This window comes from Botrytis deweyae (genome assembly GCF_014898535.1).
Source record: "Botrytis deweyae strain B1 chromosome Unknown BDEW_052, whole genome shotgun sequence".
NCBI lineage: Eukaryota > Fungi > Ascomycota > Leotiomycetes > Helotiales > Sclerotiniaceae > Botrytis > Botrytis deweyae.
In genome coordinates, this window is record NW_024066259.1 from 86274 (window position 1) to 111293 (window position 25020).

The following is a 25020-nucleotide window of genomic DNA, read 5'->3' on the forward strand; positions in this document are numbered from 1 at the left end:
TAGAAATGTCTCTCATGCAAAAAGATAAACAGCCTGCCTGCCACCGAAGAACCAGCGGAGCGTCATCTGCACAATAGGTAGGTATATTATATATTATATAGTCTCGAAGGGCCATCTATCAAACGAGCAACCAACCTTAACACAACCTCGCAAGCCACAGGACAGGATCCAAAAACGTAACATCTTACCTGACTGACCTCGGGAAGCCAGGAAAGAAAGAAAAGAAAGAATTTCCATTCTTCAAGCAACGTGTCCGAATATCAGAATGCACGTACGATGAGTTATAACATACTTACATCTCATAGACTATAGTAGAGTAGCTACCTAGTACTGTAGCTCGAGTGTCGGTAGGTAGGAGGACTGTTTCAATCAAACTCGCATTCGTACGTCGGGTAGGTAGGCGAGGTAGGCTCTACTCTGTAGGTAACCGAAAAAAGCGGCGGAAATTAAGTACCCTTTCAAAGATCTTTTTTAATAGATTATATATAAATTCATTTCAAATTAAATATTAAAATTTGAAAAAAAGTATACGAAAATATGAATCTTTTTTGTATTGATAGTAGAAGTTTTTACTATCTAATATTATATCAAGAAGAGTTTTAGTCGTTGAAGTTCTTTTGAATGGTGGTGAATTTCCGCCGCTTTTTCGGTTACGTAGAGGTAGGTGATGGAATTCATCAATTGCTGACAAATTACAATCGATTTCCCTTTACGAGTACTCCGTAAAGCATTGGCAATATGCCTACCTACTACTTATCTCTACAAGGAAGGAAACGGGGCCGATTTTGATTCGAAGTATTTATCACATCACACCTACCCGACCTACCTAGGTACAGTATTACCGTATAAAATTCTAGCTGAGTGAGTGAGTTGAAACTTGAATCGAATCTCCAAAGTTCTTTTCCCTGATATCTTGTCTTGTTCCCGCCTTCCCCCTTCCCTCCCAAAAAGACACCAAGTCGCGTCTCTCTTCGTCTCTTTTCATTTCGTTTCATTTCGTTTCGTTTCGTTTCAAAACTTCCACCAGTAATCAGAAACCTCATCCATAAATAAATAAATAAATAAAAAAAACCCTCCTACTCCTACGAGTATATTAATAAAGATCTTCCTCTATCTTTCCCTATATACCTACTTTAAAAGATCTTTGCTACTCTAAAGGATTTATTTTTATTTTTATTTTTATTTTTATTTTTATTTTTATTTTTATTTTTATTTTTATTTTTATTTTTATTTTTATTTTTATTTTTATTTTTATTTTTATTTTTATTTTTATTTTTATTTTCAGGGAAAAGGAAAAGGGTAGAAAAGAAAAAGAAAAAGGGAAAGGGAAATCAGCCGCTCAGTTGCTTGCGTTTTTTTGCTTTCCGGATGAAGGTTTGAGAATAGGGCCGAATGAGTTTTCTTTTGGGATCCAATTGTGTGATTTGTTGTTACATTTTTTTTGTTTTTTTTGTTTTTTTTGTTTGGAAGTCTTTCTTATAGGAGTTAGATGCGGACGAGGAAATGAAATGCCGAGGGAGATTGAGGTTGATTGGAATTGGGATGGGGATTTACTCCAATAGTATGTTGGATGAAGTTGATGGATGGTGTGAGTTACTCCGTAGAGAGGTTGGATTGGGGGGAGATATCCTCTTTTGGGTTATTCTTGAGAAGGATTGGTTTACATACATATACATAGTACATAGTATCTGTCCAAATATACTTGTCTAATATGGATACATTTGATCATATCATACCTAATTCATCTAATGAACGTTACAATTATAGTATATGTTCGTGCAGCTATCCGCAAAGGGCGATAGCTGATGATTAAGTATATATCTCGCTCTCTATCGTTCCCTTCCCTTCGCGGCATATCGCATGAATGAACTATACGATGCATCATTGAGTTTCATCCAAGTTCGATCAGCAAAACACGCAAGCATACGTACTGCAGACCTTGTACGAGTATCTCTTCACTCTTTCTCAAGAGATCTTCCGCTCGGAAAACCTTCTCCCTTGATTTTTCTGCAACGAGATACCTGGTTAGCTCACGATGCTCACTCATCACCCATCACTCATCAGAGCTTCTCGGTCATCTACATAGTGACATGTAAGTTGTAACGTGGACTAGAATTTAGTTCGAGGTAAGAGATTACCTACATACCTACATACCTAGCCATGATGGCATCCATGAGCCATCCATCCAAGATTCGAAGAAAACATCCTCGGCTTCACATCACTATGGGGCAATGGGGAAAATCCACCCTTTTTTGCCCCAGATCCCGTTTTTGCGTAGAAAATTTTACGAATGTCATGTGTGTGGGAAAGAGTGGGCTTGGCTTGGGTTCTCCATAATGATGTCCCTCTGTCTTTTTCTCCACCATTCGATGGACGTTTGGGTATGGAGCATTGGTGCGGCTATGGAGCGGCGTTACTTGAGGTAATGGAATTATGGAAAGTCCTGAGCCCTGATGGGAATTTGGGAGGAGAACTGGGTGGGAGGGTCTAGATTTGTCATGGACGGCGTTAGGTCACTTGGGTGCAGTGGTGCAGTGCAGTACATTACAGTAGGCAGTTAGTCGTAAAGTTTGCCGATAGCTTGGGGTTTGGGGAAAGCATTGAAAGGCGAGGAGGGAATGGGGATGTGGGAAAAGTATTAGGTAGGTGGATGGATGATGGATGATGGATGGAAGGGTGGGAACGGGTTGGTAATCAAAAGTTCAAAACACTGCAGAAGTTGGTTGGATGAAGAACAAGGGATATCAAGTACGTTGACAATATCGTAGGTAACATCTGAATGAGCCTTTTTCAAGTACCGACATATGTGATGATTAGATCGATGTACGAAAATCCAGTGTTGAGACCGACCGTACCACATTGATAAACGGGAATGAATTGAATCATCCAGTACCTACTACCTACATACGATAGTCCGATTCAACTTTTCAAGTGGCCATGAATTGATTTCGCATCATGTTCTTTCTGTACACATCTACCTCCAAGCTGACCATCCATCCATCCACCTCCATCGTATTCAATACGTCTTGGCTCATTAACTCCTACTACTCATAAGATCTATCTCATCATCTTTCTCGGTCAAATATCCTTTTTCCATCTTTTTTTTTTCCATCTCCAAATGGATGGTCAGTATCTGGGGCAATATTAAGTAAGAATACGGATGATCTTATTGGATTCGGGGATAATCACGGAAGAATTCGAAAAGTGCTATTTTCGGTACAGCCGTGGGTGGCACTGATGGACGGATAGGATAAGGAAAACCTTGCCTCGAGCTTGCCCAGTAAAAAGGGTCTTTTTGGGTGGTGTTGTTTCGTGTGAAGGATAGGATAGGATAGGATAGGATAGGTGATAGGATAGAGAAGAGAAGAGAAGAGATGTTATCTCTCTACCAAGTACATGAGATCTTGCGAATGAAGAATTGCTGAGTTGATTCCTATTACCTACTAGGTGTCAAATCTGTACATCGGTACATACTACATACAACATACATACCACATCCCTATCTCTACGAAGTACTATTTGTTGAGATTGTCGTCTTGCATCTGTATATCATTTGTGGTTATCGACGATACTAGGTAGCTCGTACTCCGTAAGTATATCGTGAATCGTGATCCAGATCTACTTGATGCCATGCCATGCCATGCCGTAAACATTCTCCTATGATCATCAACCACGATTCAATCACGAGTGCACAACTTCCAAGCGCAACCGACAGACAGGATTGGTTCTTGTGCTGTATCTTCAATTCTAGTATTGTATTCGACCTGAGTACATATCCCATTATCAAAATCTCTTCCTCTTCCTCTTCATCATCATCATCATCATCATCATCATCTCCCCACTCTCATTCCCTCTTCATAGTCACACCCGAATCCCTATACCATTGCATCAAATGTCATCAGTCATGTTTTCCTTAATTTTCGTCCATTCATCAGTCATATTGCCCAGGACCTACCTACACCTACCTACACCTACCTACATTTCTCGTCTTACTTTATCCGGATTTCACAGTGCCTGGGTCCTGATGTTCCACATTTCCAATCAGTGGAGTGTGGAGTCTCCATAAAGACGCCGACCGAATGTTCCTTTGATGCTAAACTCAAAGTGGGTATAGATTTGGATCGGAATTGGGAATTAAGATTTGGAAGCGATGTCCGTTGGGCGAATGGGGGGGGAGGGATTGAATAATTGGGCCGATAGGGAAGAAAAAGAGATGGATGGGATATTGTATGTATGTATGTATGTATGTATGTATGTATGTATGTATGTATGTATGTATGTATGTATGTATGTAGTATGTAGGTATGTAGGTAGTATGAGGAGTGAGTGTATAACTGTATGAGTGTAGAGTGAAGAAGGAATGAGAGGAGAGATGGAGATGGAGATGGGAGAAGAGAGGAAAAGAAGAAGAATGGAGAAAATAATCTAGTACTACTTACTGTATACAAGCAGATGAGAGAGAGGCAAGAAAAAGAAGAGAATCATTGAACAGAGAATTAAACTCATAGAGAAGAGAGAGAGAGAAACTTTACTTTGATCAAGAACTCAATCCACAACTCAGTCAACAACTCAATCTTCACTTCACTCAGCCTTGACTCAATCTTTACTTCAACTTACAGCCAACCTCTTGATACTCGTAGTTGAATTTATATTATATACATTATATATTTATATATATATATACATTCTATATAACAAAGATATCCAAAACTTCTTCTTCCTCCTCCGCCTCCTCCTACCCTCGGCTTCATTATTTTAATTAGGTAGCATTTTTTAATCTACCATATCGGTATTACTATTTAGCTGCGTTTACCAAGTTACTCCAGAGTCCATACATGAGTACGACCCAAACACTACTCGTAGTCTTGTACCTAAAGAAAATAAGAAAACTAGAAAATCATAAAACGTCAAGGGGAAAACGTGCCTATCCATTCAGATCCCACAGTCCCATAATCCCCATCTATTCCCTTCATTAGTTCCCCCGATATACCGAATTCCTTTTAGTCCCTTTCTTTCTGGGAAGAGACGAGAAACTTACCTCACCCATCTACGAGTATCTCATCAATCCATCTCAGCCGCCACACTTTCCACACTTGGTCTTTTGGAGAGAGAGAGAGAGAGAGAGAGACAGAGAGAAAGAGAAAGGTCCAGATTTTCTTTCGTTCGTTGGTCGTTCGTTGTTCATCCTTTCCCCTTTTCTCACTGCCACCTTCTCATCCTACTTCCTATTTGTCTCTCTGTATCTGTATCCCTTTGTCGGACATCCATCGACGTTTGAGTACATGGCTACTTGAATCCAACAACACTCGACAACGGAAAAAATCAGAAACCACACACCAAACGAAGAAAGGACCAGGATTGATAGAGCATTTATCTTACCCATTCAACACCTTGCAACATTAAACCAGTATCAGAAGTCACAAGTCATCTACTGGAATTTGTGGGTGGAATAACACAGATATTGTACTTCCTTCTCTTGATACACATCATTTCAAAGTGACACTCGAAAAGGTCAACTCAGCAATAATAATCGGATCAATTCCAATCTGAAGAAGAAACCGGCCCTCAAATAGACAAAGAAGAAGAGGAAGAAGAAGAAGATATATTTCTTAATTCAGATCAATTTCATTCTGGTTAGAATATCCATCGGTCTGGACTTTGCACATCCATCTCAATTATACCATAATCTATATCTATATACGATAGGCAGATAGGATACCTGGGTACAAGACTTGTTATCTATCTCGGTACTCCCTTCAATTTGACTCCGATCTCAACCCCAATAATCAATTCAATCCCTTATTGTTTGACCCTCCGACCCTTCAACTTTCGACTTTCGACTTTCAAACTATCTTCTCCCTTCTTCAACAACAACAACCACCACCCATCTTACCAAAAACTTCTCGATTCCTACTCAAAATTTCACGACCTTTCCTCAATACATCGAATTGATATTGTTGACTTCATAAAATACTTCAACGGGTGTTTTCAATAATGCATGAAGTTCAATCGTGCGACGTCGTTTCCTCAACTTTATTCCCACTCGGCGCAACTTGGGCGGCCCTCCCTCTCGAAGAGCGTCGTCCATAAATCTTGATATGATTTAACCCTCACGAAGAACTTCAACTCTACGACCTATTGGTACCAAAGACCAAGCGTAGGGGAAGAAATGGAACCCCTTCATCTTACGGAATTCGCTTCAGAGCGATATTTCGAAAAAGTACGACAGAATGATAGGAATGGACATGGGCATGCTGAGAATGGATCGGGGTCCGGGTCTGGATCTATGGCTGCTGGGTCTGCAACTGGAACAATCCAAAATTCACAGATTGGTTCTTCATCAATCCCTCTCATTAATCATGAACCGTCACCACTAGAAGCAGCTACATTCAATTTACCTTCGAGGCAGAAAAATGCCAATCATGAGAACTTGGCCTTCCGACTTGGCGATCAAAGAAAACGTTCTCTTGGACACGACCTCACGTCTCTACGAACACAACGTCGCCCAAGTTTTAGTGGTTCATTGGGTGCTCTAAGATCCAAAGTGAACATTACCCATCGAGCTCCATCAATTGTCGAGGCACACCCAGACATCATCCAAGAAAGAATTGAAAGGCAAAGGTAAAGAAACTTCACGAAACCAGGTTCTCTTGTGAACATTCGGATAAATTGCTGACCTACATAGTGCTTCTCTCTCCGACCTTCTCCTTACTCTCCCAACCGAATTACAAGCTCAAATTATCTCACCTTTGCCAATTCATACCATTCTTGACTTGCGACAAGTTTCGAGGTCATTTCACGCTTTGATTACAATAAATGAAGCACCAATCGCGCGATATCATGCAACCCATACACTACCTGGTTACACGACACGATTGTTCCCTTTGCCAGAGGCTGCGAAACTGAACTTGCACTATCTGGCTGGGATATGGCATCGATTACATGTTGCTCAAAATTGTCTACCTTGATCTCTCTACAAGCTCGAAAGGAGATATTCTTACGGACGACTGAAGCTCAAGTGTTGGAATTTCAACCTCAATATGAAAGGATGCGTCAAAGATTAATACCACTTATCTTTACAATCTTTCATTTCTTCGAAACTTACCGGAAAGTATATGCTTCACATCTTGAAAGACGCGGGGCGCCTCTAACACGACTACCCTACACGCTTAATCCATTCGAGACTTTTGCTATGAACATGTATGACGACAGAACGTTGTTGTATGTTCATCAGGTATTTCCTTTGTTCATGTCATCATTTTCTCGTCGATTAAGGCCTCCTTCATACGTTGGAAGAGTGGAAAGATCAATCAGAGGTTATTTGAAGGATCGACCACCCGACGAAGTTTATTCGGCTATCCTCACAATCGGCGGACTCCAGCAGGCAGAAAAGTTCTGGCAGACAAAAGGGTACAATGCGAGGAGAGCCGCCGTCGACCAATGGTATGGTTCTCTACAAAGTTGTCGTTTCCCAATTGTCGAACCTAGCGCCGCTGCACCGAAATCCAAGATGTCAAAATTCACTCATCTAGGAAGAAAGAAGGCACCCCAACCTATGGCTCACTCTCCGCCTGACACTTCAGGTCACGATTCTTCGGGATGCTCCGAATGGTTTTGTGACAAGTCCACTTGTATAGCTTCCAAGCGAAATTTATCGGATGAGAGTTTGGTTTGGAGAACAAGTCTTTCACAAGGTCCACCGATGCGTCCATTGGGACGAGAAGTACTGGGATTGCTGGTGGAAGGTGTGCCTGATTTACATGAATTGTGGGCCAAAACAGCTGAAGCCTTGATTCTGGAAAGAGGAATTGTGGATAGACCTGAGAGGATTAAGAAGAATAGTATGGTGCTATTGGACTTGATCAAGGAAGATGGAAGGGATGAAATGGAAGGCTGGGAGCCAGGAAGGACTGGAAGTAATGCGGTGGATGTATCAGAGGTTGTGGATACAGGATCAATCTCGGACTGAGAGGTCAATGAGAGGAGTTATTTACGTACGGAGCTACGAAAAACGATGCGATGACTTTTTGTCTCGTGGTGGAAAAGTTATTCGAGCATCGTTGAATGGATGCTTTATGGTGCGGTACGGTGCGATTCGATGCTTTTTTATAAACGACAAGAAGTGATGGAAAGTAATTATTGGGGGCGGGTGAAGCGAACGAGTGGATTTGAAAAGTGGAAAGGGAAAGGTTGCATTGTATGGAGTTTTTGAGCGATATCCTTTGTTTTAGGTGCACCAACGTCATACCATGGATGGTCCAGGATTGATGATTTAACCAGGTTGGGGTTCTTTAGGTTGAGTCTATGGCGTTTTTAGGTTTGGGCGCTGGATTTAAGATTTGAATGTCAATCGACATAAAGGGCGGGACGAATGGGAGGGCATGAATGAACGGAAATGGATTGATGCTGTATTGATTCGGAAGTATTGACTCGGTAGCATGGTGTTTGTGTTTGTTTATATTGATTGGGGGGTATGGGGCTTGGCCATATCACTTCGGGGTGGATGGGAATTGGGTTGGATTTTATGGGTGGGATTGGGAGATGGGATGGGTGTGGTGTGGATGTATGCTGTTGATGCGGAAATTGCATGCATACTTGTTGCTAGGCGAGAGAGGGACGATGAATGGGGCTTGGGGTTATAGATGTTCGTGGAGAAAGCAAGGGGTTGGTTCATTTTGTATGTATGTAGTACTGTAGTGAATGAAGTGGGAAAGAAAGTTCAAATACAATGAATATATGACCAAAGATTGAAATTTCATGATAATGTCTCTGGTTCTTGATGTGGGTGTGTGTGTGTGTGTGTGTGTGTGCTTCGAAAGAGATGTTTATAACGTGTGAAAAAGTCGAGATGAATCAATGAGTTATGGAAGCAGAGACGTGATGTGATGAGTGAAGAATTGAAGAAAGTTCGGTTTTCATGATTTGTTTTCGTACCTTACCACCCGACCTCCAGAAAGTATACCCAGACGCCCGGGCAGCATCACTTCCCTTCAGCAGGTTCTTGAGCCCCAGCCATCTTTGCAATCCTCAACTCCTCTTTCAACACCCTATTCTCCTCCTCATACACACCCTCCTATTTCGCCGCCTCCGCCTCCGCCTCCGCCTCCGCCTCCTCCTCTCTCCTCTTAAACCTCATCAACCTCTCCTCCAACAATTCATTCGCCACCTCCAGCGCTCTCCTCCTCTCCACCACCTCCTCAAACCCATCACTCATCACCTTCTCCTTCTTCCTCGCCTCATCCCTCTCCGCTTCCGCAATCTCCACCCGCCGCTTCAGCGCCGCATTCTCCGCCCGCACTTCCCCAAGCTCATACTGCGCCTTTTCCATCTCCGTCTCGTGCTGTCGCTCCGCCCACGCGCGACGCACCTCGCACATTTCCGCGTCGTTGATCAATTTATGGCGGAGGGTGGAGATGGTCCATTCCTGCTTCATATTTTTTTCATGTTCCTCCGTGAGCTTCATGCGCAGTTCCGACATGATGTTGACGCGCTCGTCGTTTTCCTTTGAGATGGTGGTGATGCGTGCGCGGAACTCTGTCACTTGTTTGCTGTGCTGTTCGGTTAGGATGGTTATTTGCTTGTGCAGGTTTTGGATGATCTGGTCTTTTTGTTCAATCGTCTCTGACAGGGTGGTTATTTGAGTACGGAGGTCCTCGACGGATGGGTTGTCAAGTAGCTTGGCTATTTTCTCCCTGAGCTCTTGGATGGTTTGTGCATGTGAGTCTTTGTCCCTTCTTACCTCCGACATTTGAGTTCGTAGTTCCTCAATTGTCTGATTCTTCTCTCCTGCTTTGGTTACTTGATCCCTGAGTCCTTGGATAGTTTGTGCATGTGAATCGTTCTCCCTCCTTACCTCCGACAATTGAATGCGCAGTTCCTCAATTGTCTGATCTTTCTCGCCAGCTTTAGCTACCTGACCTGTGAGTTCCCGAATATTTTGCGCGTGTAGAGCAACTTCCCTCCTTAGCTCCGAGACTTGAATACGTAGGTTGTCAATCGTCTGATCTTTCTCGCCCAATCTTTCTACCCGTTCCCCGAGCCCTTGAATAATTTGCGTATGTTGCTCATCTCGTCCTCTTAATTCGGCCAACTGGCCACGTAGTTCCTCAATAATTTGATTTTGTCGCTCATCCTGTCTGTCCGGTCTGGCACTTTGATTTCGCAGTCGTCTGACCTCCCCTTTCCATAATTCGTCTAGATTTCGCAATCGTCCATTCTCCCTTCGTAGGTTTGCATTTCTATTTTGTAAAGTAGTAATACTCTTTGAAACGACCTCATTATTATTTGATCCCCAACCAAACCAATATCGTCCCAGTCCTGGTGTTATCTCTGGGATTTCGATTTCAAACCCATCTCGTCCAAATACGGGTGGAAGTGGTGGAAGTGGTAGGAGGGGTGGAAGGCGTGGGTTGGCATGATTTGCGTCATTGTTGAAAAACATATCAAGTCTTTTGCATGGCTTGCTATTGGTGAGTTTAAGGCGCTCAATTCATATGGCGAGGTTTTGGAAATGAAGCAACGACGTTAAGCAATTGATTTTTACTAAGTTGCCCAACAAGAGTTCCTGATAGGAACAAAGGGTTCAATTTCGCCTACGACTATCTCAAAGTGAATATGTGCGAACAAAAAGAATCTTCAACCTTGTCAAGTCCGCTTTGGATGAGACAAAGAACTATCTAACCGCCTGTAAAATATATTGGCAAAATTTGCGCTGCTCGATCTAAAATTCGATAACCTGACGAGAAGATACAAATGAATGAGGGGCTTGTGAATGTATCCCCTCATTCTTGTATGAATCGGCTATAGAGGTGGTAGAGACTGGGTCATTGGGTTTTGGAGATATTCTTGGAAGCGCAAATTCAAAAACGAGACTGAGATACAAGTAGCTAAAATGCACGGGAAGAATGTCAATGTTTATGCAAGAAAAACACATTACCAAAGTATATGACTTCATGGAAAGGCTGGTTAAGGAGTCTGGAGAGGACCGGTCAGAACCTGTACGGCTAGTCAAAGTCTTCCTATGACTGGTCAAATCAATGTAGATACTTTCACTAATGATAATTTGAAACCATCATATTTAGCCCGCTAGCACTACGATGAAGCCCACCAAGGAAGAAGTCATATGCAAATTTCTCTTAAACTTCGAGGCGAAGTATCCGGATAGATTTATACCCGGAATTTGAGAGCTGGATGGATGAACATTTTGCAATACCATGCCTTATAATACTGATTGGCACAATACAATAAGTTCTTCTCCGATTCATGAAAGAGAAGTACTTGGCCCAGATGAGACGGCTGAGAAAGGAAGATGCCAGCTAAAAGGCGCAAAGGCTCTTCAGGCCAGAAACACACGGCAAACGAAGCGTAAAGTTTGTAGAGATAGATAGACATGAGCCTATTTTTCTCAAGCCCGGAGAAAGATGTGGAGAAAGGAGAAATTTGCTCTTTTGGGGGTCACAGAGTTTGTCGCTATGCTCAAACCAAAGGAGTCAGTATTATGTGCTACACATAACTGTTCCAGAAAAAGGAATTTTCGCAAGTATACAGATTTCCTCTGTGAAACGTCCCAGTGCCATGAGAGAGCTGCGTAAAATGTAGACTTTGTATGAAGAAATCGATTGATTTGGTCTCCGCTCTACCTCTAGCAATATAGAAGATCTAGGTGCATATATAGAACAGAGATCATCGAAAGCATGAAAATCGTCAAATTTGCATTTGATGCAATCGTGAATTGGTAGACTAGCCAGTTATAACGTGATTCGAGGCGAAAACCCTTCTGAGGTCAACTCTCCCGTTCAATTTTAGCGTGTGATGCCGTTTTCAGGCCAGAGACACTCAATGTAGATGGGCATGTGACAACGTGATATCTTAACCTTTAAATATTTCAATGTTTCTCTCGTAATTTTGCTAAAGCTGCAGCGACCCCTCCGCTGAGCTCTTCATCTCTCCTCGCCAATTCTTGCTTTTTCTCTCGAGCCGCTCTTTCTTCTTCTTGCTGAGCGGCCGAGATTGCAGCCTCTTCGTCATCATCGTCTGGTATCCGTTCATTCTGTCGTTCCTCAGAGAGGTTCTGGCTTCGATGTAGAGATTCAACAGATTTTCCTCCCAAGGAGCCCATTTCCCTCAGCGGAACACGACTCAAAGGAATAGCACGTTCTAAAACTCCTTCTGGCCGTGTTATCCCATCGTCTGTTACTTCCTTCCTGCTCAAACCTCTACGTGCTGCTTTTCGTGCTCTAAATGGTTCATCAACAACCCCGCACCACTTTCTAACCTTTTTCTCTCCCCATCCATCAACAACAGCAATCTCCTCAGGTCTTGCATTGATAGCACCTCTGATACTTCCAAATGCATCAACCAATGCCACAGCGTCTCGTTTATTGATACTCCTTGGAACGGTAACGAAATCTACCATTTTATCTCCATAACTCTTGCTTTCAACACCTTTTATAGCACTAGCATTTGCATGTTCGTAGCTCTTGTATAACTCCAGGTATCTTGCAGCCTCAGGAGCGGACCAGCATAATATGACGGTAACATTATTCACCAGACTTGTCTTGGATAGTTCCTTTAAACTCTCTTCATGATTTCCAATATCAACCATTGTAAGAAGTACTCGCAGATTGTATTTACCCTGCAAACCTTTGATTCGATTGTATATATATTCGGGATGTAATCGATGGTATTTGAGTGATAGGAAGAGTGCGCATGTTGTTGTACCAAGCACATAATCGGCCAAAATATCTGAGTATTCCCATGGAAAGGATTTGAGATTTGTCAGTATTGGATTGCCTTTCTGCCGTAGAGATACTTGAATTGTCGAGCCAGAAGAGCGCGATGCGATAGCTTGTGGAATTGGTTGAACAACCTTGGGACCTGCGGAGGCATTATTTGTTGGTGGTGCTCGATCAAGACGCTGTGGAGTAGGCTGTTGGACGCGTTGCGGGGTAGGTTGTTGAACGCGGTTTGTAGATGGAGCTGTAACAGGGGTTTGTGCGAGAGCTGTTAGGAAGTCCGCATCTGCGCCAAAATCATCATCGTCGTCCATTGTGAATGTGATTGTTGTTAATCAAGAGGTTGTCGTGGTTGAATGTTGTATAAATATTTGAGGTGGAAAGGAAGGAAGCCTGTTATTCACTGTCTTAGGCTAGCGAACGCTAATTTTACAGTTGTAAATCTCGTACATTTAAATCTAGAACACAACTCACGCTGCACTACAAGATCATGATATGGTGTCAGGAATTAATCTTCTGATCAATACCAGTGCAATAGCTTCCTAACCAAACTGTCTTTTGATGTACTGTTCTTATACGCGAATGCGAACAATCTTGAACAGAACCAATATCGATATATTTCATGAGGTTGTTTTTAGACCGAGAATGGCGTCTCTCGCTGCCACTGCACCGTTGCTTGCGCATATTCCTGATAAATGACCTCATGGGTTCTTCGATACTGTAGCCAATTGGTACTAAGAACATTATCCAATTCTCACAAGCAGATTCACAGAACAGAGTCCTACGATGAGATAGCTGCTCCCCAAATCATGTACAAAGTCGGAGCCTGCACATGTATTTCTTAATGATTTTAGTACATCACTTCAATAGCATGATTTGGAAAGTCGATATTGGCCACTGCTTCATCAGTTAATAGGGCTTCTATGTGGCTTTTGTTATTTGGCTCCGACTTTCGTCTCTTGATACTTTCTAGGATCAGCCAGCTGCTGCGAGTGCAGATTTGACTTCCCTAGAGGCTCAAATACAAGCTCTGGAGACAAAATCTTAAAGCTCTCAATAGTCATCATGTTTTGGAATACTGCTGTATATTAAAACCCACCTCTCGAAGTGTACAATCCATTGTTTTTTCGGGTGTCACGATCTCGTTATTCTTCTGCCGGAGAGAAGGGGGCATCGCTTAATCCTCGAAAGTATTGGACAAGCACTTCAAGGGCAGGAGGGCAGGTAGCCCAATCATTCACCAATAACTATCGTATTTTTGTGAACATATTGCTGTTATTATTACTATTCCCTGGTTACCATGTTCCTTCCTCCTATGTATTTCATTTCATACCTAAGCTTTGAGTTTGCCAGAGCATCTAATAGGCACGCTGAAGCCACTCCGCAGGCTCCAGTAGGATTGCTATTCTTAGATCTCCCGAAAGGTGTGGCATTACTACAATTGGCAACCCGGTTAATTACGATCCCGTACACACAGGATACTTGTCCAATAACACAAGCCCGTATTCACCGCACATCTAGATGGATCCACCATCTCAAACGAAGGTACCTCGCAGCAAGCTTCCTCCGCTCTGCTGGACATACGACGAATCGACGGCTACGGTGAGAACCCAGGGCAAACTACCTCGAAACATCTCGTTGCAAATTCCCAGCCACAGAGTTATGGAAGGTATTCTTGACCTCCGGCGCATCAATCACAGATAGTAGTCTCCAAAGAATTCGTTGATTGTCCTTCAATACCCGGTCCATTTCCACAAATAACAGAGCTTCATTTACGTCCTGATAAGCTCATCACAATATCTCAAGCATCGTCACTTTTAAGCATCCTTTATTTCTGGGTAAAGAGCCGAGCACCGGTCCAGATTCGCATGAATACGTTTGCATTGCTAATTCGTCCTCATTGGTGACTCCGGGTAGAAGTTTGACCAGGCTGTTGACCAGGCAATATAAATTATGTTAATCATTTGCAAGATTACATATTCATCACCAATCTAGTCATAAATGACATGGCGTAAACGGTATAAACGAGAATGTAGAGGTGATCAGGTACCGCCCCTTAGAACAGGCTGTCACTTTGTATCAGTGACCAGATCAAAATACCATCAATTACCTGGCTAGTGGTCACGTCAACCTCAACGTACAGGCAAGTGACGTAACGGAATCATTCTTCGTCCACTTGCTTTCCTGGAGAGAACCACTCGCGACTCCTGCACCATCCAATCCTCAATCACGTCCCTCCAACTCATCCAAAACTCCCCCACGATTCTTATATCAAGACATCGTGTGCCACTTCCCACTTCCCAATCTCCATCCCCATGTACGAAATCGTCTCTTCCTCCATACTCTCCCCAGAAAATCTCAAAACTTCCACAGCATACCCAAAGCAAGACTGGGCTTCCCCTCACACTCACCCAACACCCCTATCACCTCCCGCTCCACGCCTCCCACGGGCTGATGGGCTCATGACTCGGTAGTCTTGCCCCCAAGCCTCCAAGACATAAGGTTCTCTCTTCCCGAATATTACCCCACAAACTCCATCTATCCGGCCCCACATACCCAATCTTTACACCTACCAAGCCCTGAAGCGCTGGAACTCCCAGGCTCGGAAACCCCCATTCTCGGGCACTGCCGTTTATCTTCGGCTTGGCTTTGAGTTTCGACTTTTGATGAATGATGAAATTGATAAAAAATTCCACATCATCCGGAGTGACGGCACAAGATCAGCCAGCATAGTCGTCTTTCATGCTCGCGTTTTCTTTTATTATTATTCATAATTTCATTTTTTTTGTCTAAATGTTGTACATCTATAACTTGATGTATCTATAATGCATATACAGGTGTTTTTATCGTAAAGTGCCGAGTTCATTTGACTTCCTTTACATCGCCAAAATCCGCACTAGGAGTCCCACTAGTTTCATCACCAACCACTATCCCCACAACTTCTCCATGTTGCATAGCATCCATATCGATCCTTGGACCTGTGAAGTTTTGCTTGCCGTCGACGTACCATTGCACTACTGCGATGACGAAGACAAGGAAGAAAGCTACTACGCAGTAATCTGTGTGATGTGTTAGTATTGTAGAAATTAGGATTGAAGATAGGGGGAGGGAACATACTCATATTGCTTCCTGTAACTGGCAATTCCGGTGGAAAGAGGAACAGAACTGTAGTAACCATCACATATGCAATGCCAACCTATTCATCCCATTAGTATGTATTCTCCCAAAAGTATGATCAGCATATTAGAGAGAACTCACCAGGTTGCAAACCCAACCCACTGGTTCCGACAATTTGAATGCTCTCGTCTCCGGTAAACACTTTCTCCCCCTCAAACAATTGACTGCGACAGGAATTGCATAACTGACACCCAAAGCCACAACACTGGCACTGACAATTGCATTGAAAGCCGATGAACTACCCAAGAAAATGAGTCCAAAGAGGAATACACATGCCATTGTAAGGTACAATGCATTTAGTGGAAGAGCCAACTTTGGATGGACTCTAGAAAAGACTCTTGAGAAAGGAAGACCGTTATCGCGAGCAAACGCATATGTCATACGCGTGGAGGTTGTAGTGATGGAGATGGTCGCGAATAGAAGGCAGACGAGTGGGAAGATGAGGAGACAGATAGCTCCGGCCTTGCTACCAGTTGCATGGTAGAAAGTTTGAAGTAATGGACCCGCAGCGCTTTCAATAACATCGTTGACATCACCTCCTACAAAGAGCAGGACCATAAGGAATATGAATCCTGTAAAGACACCAATCAAAACACATCCAATCATAATTTTAGGACCCTGAACTCCTGGGTTTGGAATCTCTTCAATCATGTGAGCGACAGCATCGAAACCAGTCAATCCAAGACCAGCTTGGAGCAAACCAAGAAGCCACGCAACTCCGTCAGGCCATCCTGTACTATTGATAAAGTCTGTGAAGACGAAAGATGCGTCGTTGTAATCTGGGGAAGCTGTCGCCAAAACGGTAATACAAATCACGACGAATCCGACAATAGACCAGATGAATGCCGATTTCGTGATGAGAGGTAAGAGCGATGTCATGAATGCATTGACAATAAAGGCAATGATATTGTATGCGACATAGAGAAGGAATTGATGCCAACGTTGTGGTTCATAATTTGGGTGCATGAGTGAAATAACTCCTCCTATTAACTGAGAGCCTAAAAGACCACCCGAAGCGACGAGTGCAATCCAGCCGGAAACATTGATCCACCCAGTGACCCAACTGAGAATAGGAACATATTTCTTCCAACTTATGACTGCAACCCAATGATATTGACCACCTGCGGTTGGGTAGGCGGATAGGAATTCGGAAAGAGAGACGGCAAGGCATAGGTTACATACTCCGGCGGCTGTTGAAACCATGATCAGTATCAAGTCCATAGAGTGAATGGGAAATTGAGAATAAACTTACTAATCAATCCCCAGAGTACTGAAGTTGGTCCACCACTTGGTAATGCAACACTTAAACTCGCAGCTAGAGCAGTCCAAGAATTAAGAATCGCAAATGCTAGACCCAACATAGAAAGCAAAGAGAAATTGCGTTCCAATTCTTGTTTGTGGCCATGAGCAGCCAATTGAGCCGCATCAGCGTCGGCATCATGATGTTGAGGCATGACTACCGAATGTGAAAGAGAAAATTAAGAGAAAAGCTGAAGATATGCAGGAAGGAAGAAACAGGAAAAGCGACAGAAATATCTACATATTTCTCACTATCTAATTTGAAGAGATACGAGTAATACCTAGAAGGTAATACTTTACCCACCGCGTACGTACAAGGTTATCGACCCCGCAAAATGATAAGAGAATGACAAGAAGGAAATAGTCAAGCGCCTTTGGATGATCAACATGCAGTTTGTAACAAGTCAAGGAAGTTGTTATGTAAAAAGATTTTGTTAAACTGATTTTAGTTTCCACATTAACACACTGACACGGGGCCGTGAAGGGTTAACTGACTAGTAAAGATCCACTGTACTGTAACCTTACTCTCCGGCCGGGGAACGCCCTATCTAGACCCCTGGCACGTGATGGCTAGATATGAGAATATATCATTTTGTAAGTTGTAATCATGCGAATGAAGATAAGGGTAAAACAAATGGTTTTGGAACTTGGAAGTTTCATGGCATTCCAACTCGTCAACGTATCGATTGAAATCGTAATCGTCTTACCGGGCAGATATCCAGGAAATTCTGAGTTCATGTAATTGTAACCATAATTTTCCAGAACTCACGGACGTCATCAGCGGGATCGCCGTGCAGGGGATAACGCATAACGTCTGCGGCGTGTGCACAAGGACGTCAATTGACATTCTGCTGATCTTGCTAAATATGTGAATAGCCCAAGGTCCTGAAGGATGTCGAGTATCGAGGGGAATGCAAGGAGAAGTCGAACCAATTATCTAGACTTCTGAAATCAATTTCGTACTCACCATTCTCGACTAGAAATCTGGCCCCCTTCGATTGTCATTCTGGTTCAGTTGTGTTGACTGGACAGGGCAGGGTGGCCAGTTGAGAAAAGAGCAATTGGTGGCCACTGAGCATGGACATAGCTACTGCAGCATGGGGACAAATCCTGCAGAATATCGGACGATTACTATGATATCGCCTTCTGATAATATGACAACTCCGGCGCATATATTTGTGATTCGTTGATATGTTGGTACAGTAAGAGGAGTGTAAAGAAAGGCGAGCTCGATTGATATTTACCACCATCCCTTTTTGGTTGCATCCTGTATCTTCTCTTCTGTCGCAACCTTCACGCCACTGTCTTTTGGTGTGGCTTTAGGCTTTTTCAACTCAATTCTCCAGGTCGTTCCGCCATGTCGTCTTTTAATATTCACAACTTCAAGCCCACTCTCTTCGACAATTTTTCCCAAATCTCTATTCCACCAACATCCGAAAAGCTTTGCATGCCCTTCTGCACTGTTGTCCAACGCTCTGTTTAACCAATCCCATTTTGCTCTTCCATGCTCCAACAATAATATGCGCCCTTCATCTTCTTTCACGCACTCTCCCAGATTCTTCAATAGTCCTACCGGATCAGCAGCGGAACACAATCCCATAGTCTGAATCACTGTATCATATTTCGCGTCTTTGTTCCCGCTTGTTTCGTTTGCATTTCGAGGGGGGCCTGGTATTTTCTCGGAAGCATCCTGAATTATCCATCTCACACCCAAGACTCCTGGAAACATTGTCGAGAACTTTTCATGGGCAACTTCCAACATCTCACCACTTTTATCAACAGCCGTAAAACTCTTAACTTTCCCCTTCTTAATACCACCCACTTTTTGAATTTTCCCAACGCCATTGAATCCTTTGAAATTCCAGTCATAAAACTCTAGATTCCTGCCTGTACCAATAGATACTTCGAGTACATCTCCATGTGCTTCTTGCGCCAATTTTTTGCGCATCTTCGTGATTCCCATACTCCATTCCGTCCAGTCAACTTCCGAATCAAACGTAGACGCAATGGTATCATAGCGGGATGAGACATCAGCTTGAACTTTAGAAGAAGAAGATTTGGTAGGTTCTTTATTGAGTAGAACAAATAAATAGGAAGAGTAGCCGGCAAATATCAAAGCAGCGATACTACTTCCTATTAAAGCAAATTTCCTACCTTGAAGTGGATGTTGTTTCGCTGCTGGTGGAGGGGGAGGAGGGGGTGGAGTAGGGTCCAAAACTTGTCTTGGACTTGGAGTTCTGCAGGGGGGGTTAGCATGAAATCTCGCAAGGGATGTTCAGGTGGAAGCTCTACTTGTATTGCTGTTGAGATCTCGAGGGCTTTTTAGGTATTTGGGGTTTTTGTTTCGCAGTTCGAACTGTCGTTGTGCTTATTGAGTGGCGAAACAGATCAAAACTACGATTGACTTCGTTCAAACGACGCAAACGATTAACCCTCAGTCCAGTGTGCATCATCCTCTTCCTGATGATTTCCATCGTGACAGCCTCGCCCCTGGCAATACTTTATTTTCAGGAGAGTACGGTGATTGGTTAACTTCCTATGATATATCTGTAATGTCAAAGAATCCTATAGCTCCCCAGTATAGATTATTTGGAGATATGTCGCATTGATGTAGGTTGAATTGGCCATGTTGTGTTGAAATGGAAGTCAAGTGTGAATTTATTTTATCCGGCTCGGCATTCACAAGGCTGTGCTGTGTATCACAAGGCTGAATGAATGAGCTTCTCTTCAACTTGACAATGGATTCTTGTGAAAAGGCAGATATTAATATAATTTATTTAAAAGAGAATCGTAAGGACTTGGTTTCCCAAAGTCGTATGTATTGCCATTGTCCTGCTAACCATATTGAATGCGATCATCCAAAATTCTGCTTAGCCAAAGCCTTGAGCATAGCCATAGTCCCATCCTCCTTTTGTTTGTACTCCTGTAGCCTTTCATCTCTTTCGGCTTGTCTAGCTCTCATTATTTCTTCCTTCCTCAATTCCCTCTCATTCTTCTTGCGCTGGAACTCTTCTTTCTTTTTCTTAAATCCTTCAATTCCTTCATCGCCGCCCATCAACTCAATATCCGGAACTTCTGCCGCACCAGGAGATTTCTCTCTGAATGATTTCATCTTTTCGTTCACTTCTTTCTTCTTTTCCAATTGCCGTTCTCTTGTCCCAGCTTCAGCACGAGGAACCAGTTCATCTAGCGCTTCCTTTTGTTGTTTGCGATCAATCTTCCGCTCGAACCTTGTGTCGTCGCGGCGAGCTAATCCATCTTCAAGAGCCATTTCTGCGAAAAAGTTAGAGTTTGCGCTACTTCTAATTATAACTGGCGTGTGTAAATACCTCTCCTAAGCTCTAAATCTTCCATATTTGGTATACTGGGCCCCGGCCTATTCCTTCTAGATTTATTAATCTCCCCTGGCAATGTTGGGCCCATCGAATCATCACTATCATCTCCATCGCCTCCTACTTCATGGTCTTTCTGTTCGGGTTCGCGCTGAATCAAACTCGACGAAGGTTCGTTTGACTGGACCGGATTTGACTCTCGAGCTATTTCTTCCTCGTATTCCCTTGCCGATTCTTGGGCTTTTCGCAATGTTGATGGATCATACCAACCCTCTGAAAGTTCTCCACGATTCCTCACACATGTTAGCCGGTATTCTAAGACTTTCTTGGGCCGAAGCCAGAATTCATGATTACCATTTTCCAAGGAAACTCTTCCATCTCCCTTTGACTTCTGTTTCCCCTAACTCATCCAGAAATATGCCTTTCTGAATATCCAAATATGATGCAAACATTGGTTTGAATGTCTCGTAATCATTTTTCGTGATCGGCCTACAATTATATGGGAGTTCTGGTGCTGCTTCGATCGGTCGTTTGCTTCGATGATGATTACCATGCGGTGATCGTCTCCGATGAGAATGCGAGTGATGTCGCTTAGGTGATCTGGAACGTGAATCTCTTCTCCGACCGTATTCGCGGTCTGATCGTGTGCTATCCGCCATGCTTAATGATCTAGTGACTTTTGTTGTTGTGAGAGCCTAGGTTTAGGTTGTGCTGTAACGGCAAAGAAGATGCGTAAATATATCAATCACGTGAACCCTAAGACTCTTTGACAAGTACTTTTGAATATTGGTAGATAATTTGATTATATTGATGGTATTCAGTTTATCATACTTTTCGTGTCTAAAGAAAGATGCAACAGGAAGGCCTTGGAATTACAAAATCCTCGATACTGCACTGCGCATGACAAAAATAGCCGAGGCTCGACAACAGTAAGGTCACTGTATCTTGTAATTACTCTAGGAACATACCGCATGCGATTATAGAATGTCATCAAAACAGACTCCAAGAGTCAATAACACAAAACTTGTGAGGTTTTCAATACATGAATAGTCAGCACGCTACCAATTGCAACGATCAAATTGGCCCTCAAGCTTGACACTATTGGCATTCAAGTTAAATGGCCATCTGTCGCTCTAGCTTGATGGCATCGTGTCATATCGTTGGTTCTGGAGTTGAAAACCTCTATATTAAGATTCATGACCACCATTCGATGAGGTTTGCTTCTGAATGTTGATGCGGCGTAGTTGGACGTCGATAACATCAGATGGGGCTCGCAACAACCATTTCAAAAAGACAGAAGTGTCACCCATTTTCAATCCTCTTTTTACAATTCCAATATTGTACACTGCATTCACGTCATCCAAAAGTTCTGACGATTGGTGAGACGCGATGACTGGGGGTGGCAATAACGGTTCGAGTATGATGGATGTCCGATCGTTGTCGGATACCAACGTGCAACGAACGGGTGTCGCATTTGTTTCGCGGTCCGGGTTATTTCTCAGACGAGCAAGTACTCGATTATAAAGTTCAGAGACAGACACAGCTCCTTGTGTGGCAGCAGAAGACAGCTCCCGTATGATTGCCGACGTGAAAGAGCTGTTGGTAGTTGTCTCAAATCCACATGCCGCGATTAACTCCGTTACACTTCCTGCTGGAGGGTTGAGGGATACAGCAGTATTTGCAGAGTAGCACGTGCCGTACAACAGAAGGGCATCTGAGTTAGACTCCTCGAGGAGGGTCTGGATACGATTAGAAGTCATACGAGGACCACCTGCTCTTCTATGTTGTTGTTAGCTAAAGAGAGCAATGGTGGCACGGCGTAAACCTACCCAGACCAAATAGCGTCATGGCTTGTATCTTGGATGCCACCGTGACCTTCGTACACAAAAATGAGAAGTGTGTTCGGAGAATTATCTCCTATAAGCTCTTGAACTCGGCTCGACAATGCGTTCGCGGGATCAATATCAGGTATGGTGAATTTCGCCACGTTGAACCTGTATGATTGTTCGAATACTCTTGCCAACTTGTCGACCAGTCCAGAAAGACCTAAATTATCCGAAGCCCATCTAACAATCAATACCTTCACGCTGGTGTAACAGTTCGAACGTCGATCCCGAAACTCCCTCTTCAATTTTTCTTTGAAATTGCCGTCCCATGCAATGTCGCAGTTTTCCTCCAGACCATGTTCGCGAATCATTTCCTGCAGATGTGCTACTCTCCTCTCTTGTTCTTGTTTGATCTCTTCGGTTTCTTGCTTTTGCTGCTCAGACTCTTTGAGATATTTATCTTCAAGCTCCTGCCTCTGCCTGTCAATATCTCTGCTGCTTTCAGTCAATCTCGCAATTTCTCGTTCAAGCTCTTCAACCTCCTTTTCTTTCTGCTCAAATTTGGACTTCTCCCGTTTCAACTCCTCCAGGTACCCTTCTTTATCACGATGCTAGAAGTATATCGTTAGAGATCTGACATACATACATATATTCAGTTGGGGAACTTTGAACATACGGTTTTATCAAGTAATACATTGTACTGTTCTTCGGACACTGTTTTGGCGGCCGTTGCTGGATCTGGGGGTTGAGGTTTGGGCGCGGCACAAAATCTGCCAGTGGCAGGATCTCTCGCCCGAGTATACTTGCGTTTCTTATTACTGCCAGACATGCTTATTTTGCTTCTGCTAGATGATTTTAGGTTGAGGTAGTAGGCCCGGAATATGACTTTCAAAGTGTATGTTGGCTCGTCTTGTGTGTCAATGTCTTGAGAGCGGTGGTATATTGTTATCCAATATTAGAAGTTATGAATTGGTGGAAGTTACATGCAAGGACTTCGAGAGATTAGTAGTGCACACGCTGGTGCTCTATGAGTTTCTGCTCGAACGAGACACGCGCATCATCTAACCTACATATCTGATCGTACCACCGCCTTCACAGCAGAGCAAGAAGAACGTCCTGAGCAGAACAGGACCGAAAAACTGATGAATATTGAACGATTTCCTTCTATCTACACGTTCTCCCATTCTTCTTCTCAATCCTTCTGTCTAGCCAATAAATTCTGCCGACTGGAGATATGCCATCGTTGCGAAGACATTGTAAGAGTCAGCGTTCGTCAAAGCCTTTGATCTGTCCACAGTTTCTTCTCCGGCTTTACCACCCAGCATCCAGACTGCAATCAGACCATAAGCTGCGACTTGTCCGCCAGTATCACCAGTAACTTTTTGATCGACAACTATTTCTTCTTGTTAGCAAGATCCCAACTAACTTCCAGAACAAGGAAAGACTTACCATGTGGTTTCAAATCGAGGAAATGCATCATTTCGTGCAAGAATGTTCCAGGAAGCGATCGAACATCATTCCATTCGACTTGAGCTGTCGAAGTCCTCATGCTTTTCAAGCTAGTTTTGTAGTTTGCACTTTTGAATGCGTTGGGGCACATGAACATGTTTCCGGTTTGCCAGTATGTGATGGCTTCGGCAGATTTTGTTCCACACATTTGACCTCCGTTATATTCGTCAATGATGAAATTGAAGTTCTTGCCACGTTTGTGGTCAGGATCTTTCCATAATCCTCTGACAACACTGGTATCGGTGTAACCTTGTGCCTTAACTGCGATGCTTCATTAGCTAGTGCTGTATGATACAGTTCATCTAATACTCACAGTACTGTTCGGTGGTCATGGTACCTCCATCAGGGAAAATATCAACGGCTTTCTATGGACATTGTTAGATTGAGTATCTCTCCAAGTGATGGTCAAGCATACAGTAGTCCATTTTAATGTTGAATCATCACAGAATAATGTGTTTTCGCTTGCGGTCATTCCAGTTCCGGAATTTAAGGCTGAGTAAAGCTTTTGATAGTTTGCTATATTCTTATTAGATTCGGTGTTTAAGTTGCTGATTCAGCCTGTGCTCTGGTACATACCTTGAGCGGCTTTTAGTTGAGCTGTATCAGCTGCACTTAATGAATATGACCACCATTTAGGTTCTGTAACTCCCCAAGCAGTGGTGGCAGCCTTCGTAAGAGACTTTATGGCAGCGGATGCAACATTTGGGTTGAGTTTAACTCCAGCATTGAGGAGCGTATCAATCCCTTGAATAGCAGTATCTACCATATCGATCGTTTCAGTCAACATGTCGTCTACCTTAGAAGTTGAGCAAGTAGATGAAACAGTGAAGCGACTGCTCATGCTCACGGCCATGGCCTGGCCAATTAGGCCTGTAGTTAAAAGGTATGGTAGGAGCTGCATTTTGTTGTTTGAAGGCTCTTTGGGAGAGGTGGAAAATATGGATGAGAAAAGAGAAATGAGAATGTTAGACGAATTTCAATGCTTCAAGGTAAGGACAGACAATTGCTACGAAAGCAAAAATAAGAAAAATGAGTGTTTTGATGGATTTTATCTTCTTCAGTTATTTGGGAGAAGAGAATATATACAGTATTCAACGATGTGAAAGGCGTCGTATCACAATATGCTATATCTGTATGGCTCGT

General features: G+C 43.1%; 8 protein-coding genes across 8 annotated transcripts; 1 reads left to right on the forward strand and 7 right to left on the reverse strand.

Annotated features, from left to right (window-relative positions):
- Positions 1-6169: 6169 nt before the first annotated feature.
- On the forward strand, positions 6170-7969 carry EAE98_011736 (uncharacterized protein; the record flags this gene model as incomplete). The annotated part of the gene is made up of 3 exons (XM_038959359.1): positions 6170-6621; positions 6686-6957; positions 7014-7969. 3 exons carry the CDS (start codon positions 6170-6172, stop codon positions 7967-7969), a joined length of 1680 nt encoding a protein of 559 aa, XP_038804255.1.
- A 1104-nt stretch (positions 7970-9073) lies between these two features.
- Positions 9074-10441, reverse strand: EAE98_011737 (uncharacterized protein; the record flags this gene model as incomplete). Its single annotated transcript, XM_038959360.1, has 1 exon — positions 9074-10441. One exon carries the CDS (start codon positions 10439-10441, stop codon positions 9074-9076), a length of 1368 nt encoding a protein of 455 aa, XP_038804256.1.
- A 1443-nt stretch (positions 10442-11884) lies between these two features.
- EAE98_011738 (uncharacterized protein) lies at positions 11885-13048 on the reverse strand (the record flags this gene model as incomplete). The annotated part of the gene is made up of 1 exon (XM_038959361.1): positions 11885-13048. One exon carries the CDS (start codon positions 13046-13048, stop codon positions 11885-11887), a length of 1164 nt encoding a protein of 387 aa, XP_038804257.1.
- A 2548-nt stretch (positions 13049-15596) lies between these two features.
- Positions 15597-17365, reverse strand: EAE98_011739 (uncharacterized protein; the record flags this gene model as incomplete). The annotated part of the gene is made up of 4 exons (XM_038959362.1): positions 15597-15793; positions 15852-15930; positions 15993-17101; positions 17164-17365. 4 exons carry the CDS (start codon positions 17363-17365, stop codon positions 15597-15599), a joined length of 1587 nt encoding a protein of 528 aa, XP_038804258.1.
- A 1085-nt stretch (positions 17366-18450) lies between these two features.
- On the reverse strand, positions 18451-19684 carry EAE98_011740 (uncharacterized protein; the record flags this gene model as incomplete). The annotated part of the gene is made up of 2 exons (XM_038959363.1): positions 18451-19447; positions 19503-19684. The coding sequence occupies 2 exons, from the start codon at positions 19682-19684 to the stop codon at positions 18451-18453; spliced, it is 1179 nt and encodes a 392-aa protein (XP_038804259.1).
- A 380-nt stretch (positions 19685-20064) lies between these two features.
- Positions 20065-21201, reverse strand: EAE98_011741 (uncharacterized protein; the record flags this gene model as incomplete). The annotated part of the gene is made up of 3 exons (XM_038959364.1): positions 20065-20483; positions 20540-20835; positions 20897-21201. 3 exons carry the CDS (start codon positions 21199-21201, stop codon positions 20065-20067), a joined length of 1020 nt encoding a protein of 339 aa, XP_038804260.1.
- A 528-nt stretch (positions 21202-21729) lies between these two features.
- Positions 21730-23197, reverse strand: EAE98_011742 (uncharacterized protein; the record flags this gene model as incomplete). Its single annotated transcript, XM_038959365.1, has 3 exons — positions 21730-22321; positions 22372-22979; positions 23045-23197. 3 exons carry the CDS (start codon positions 23195-23197, stop codon positions 21730-21732), a joined length of 1353 nt encoding a protein of 450 aa, XP_038804261.1.
- A 376-nt stretch (positions 23198-23573) lies between these two features.
- On the reverse strand, positions 23574-24913 carry EAE98_011743 (uncharacterized protein; the record flags this gene model as incomplete). The annotated part of the gene is made up of 5 exons (XM_038959366.1): positions 24454-24913; positions 24293-24393; positions 24191-24242; positions 23818-24138; positions 23574-23761 (listed from the first exon to the last, which is right to left on the reverse strand). The coding sequence occupies exons 1-5, from the start codon at positions 24776-24778 to the stop codon at positions 23574-23576; spliced, it is 987 nt and encodes a 328-aa protein (XP_038804262.1). The 5' UTR covers positions 24779-24913.
- Between the last annotated feature and the right edge of the window lie 107 nt (positions 24914-25020).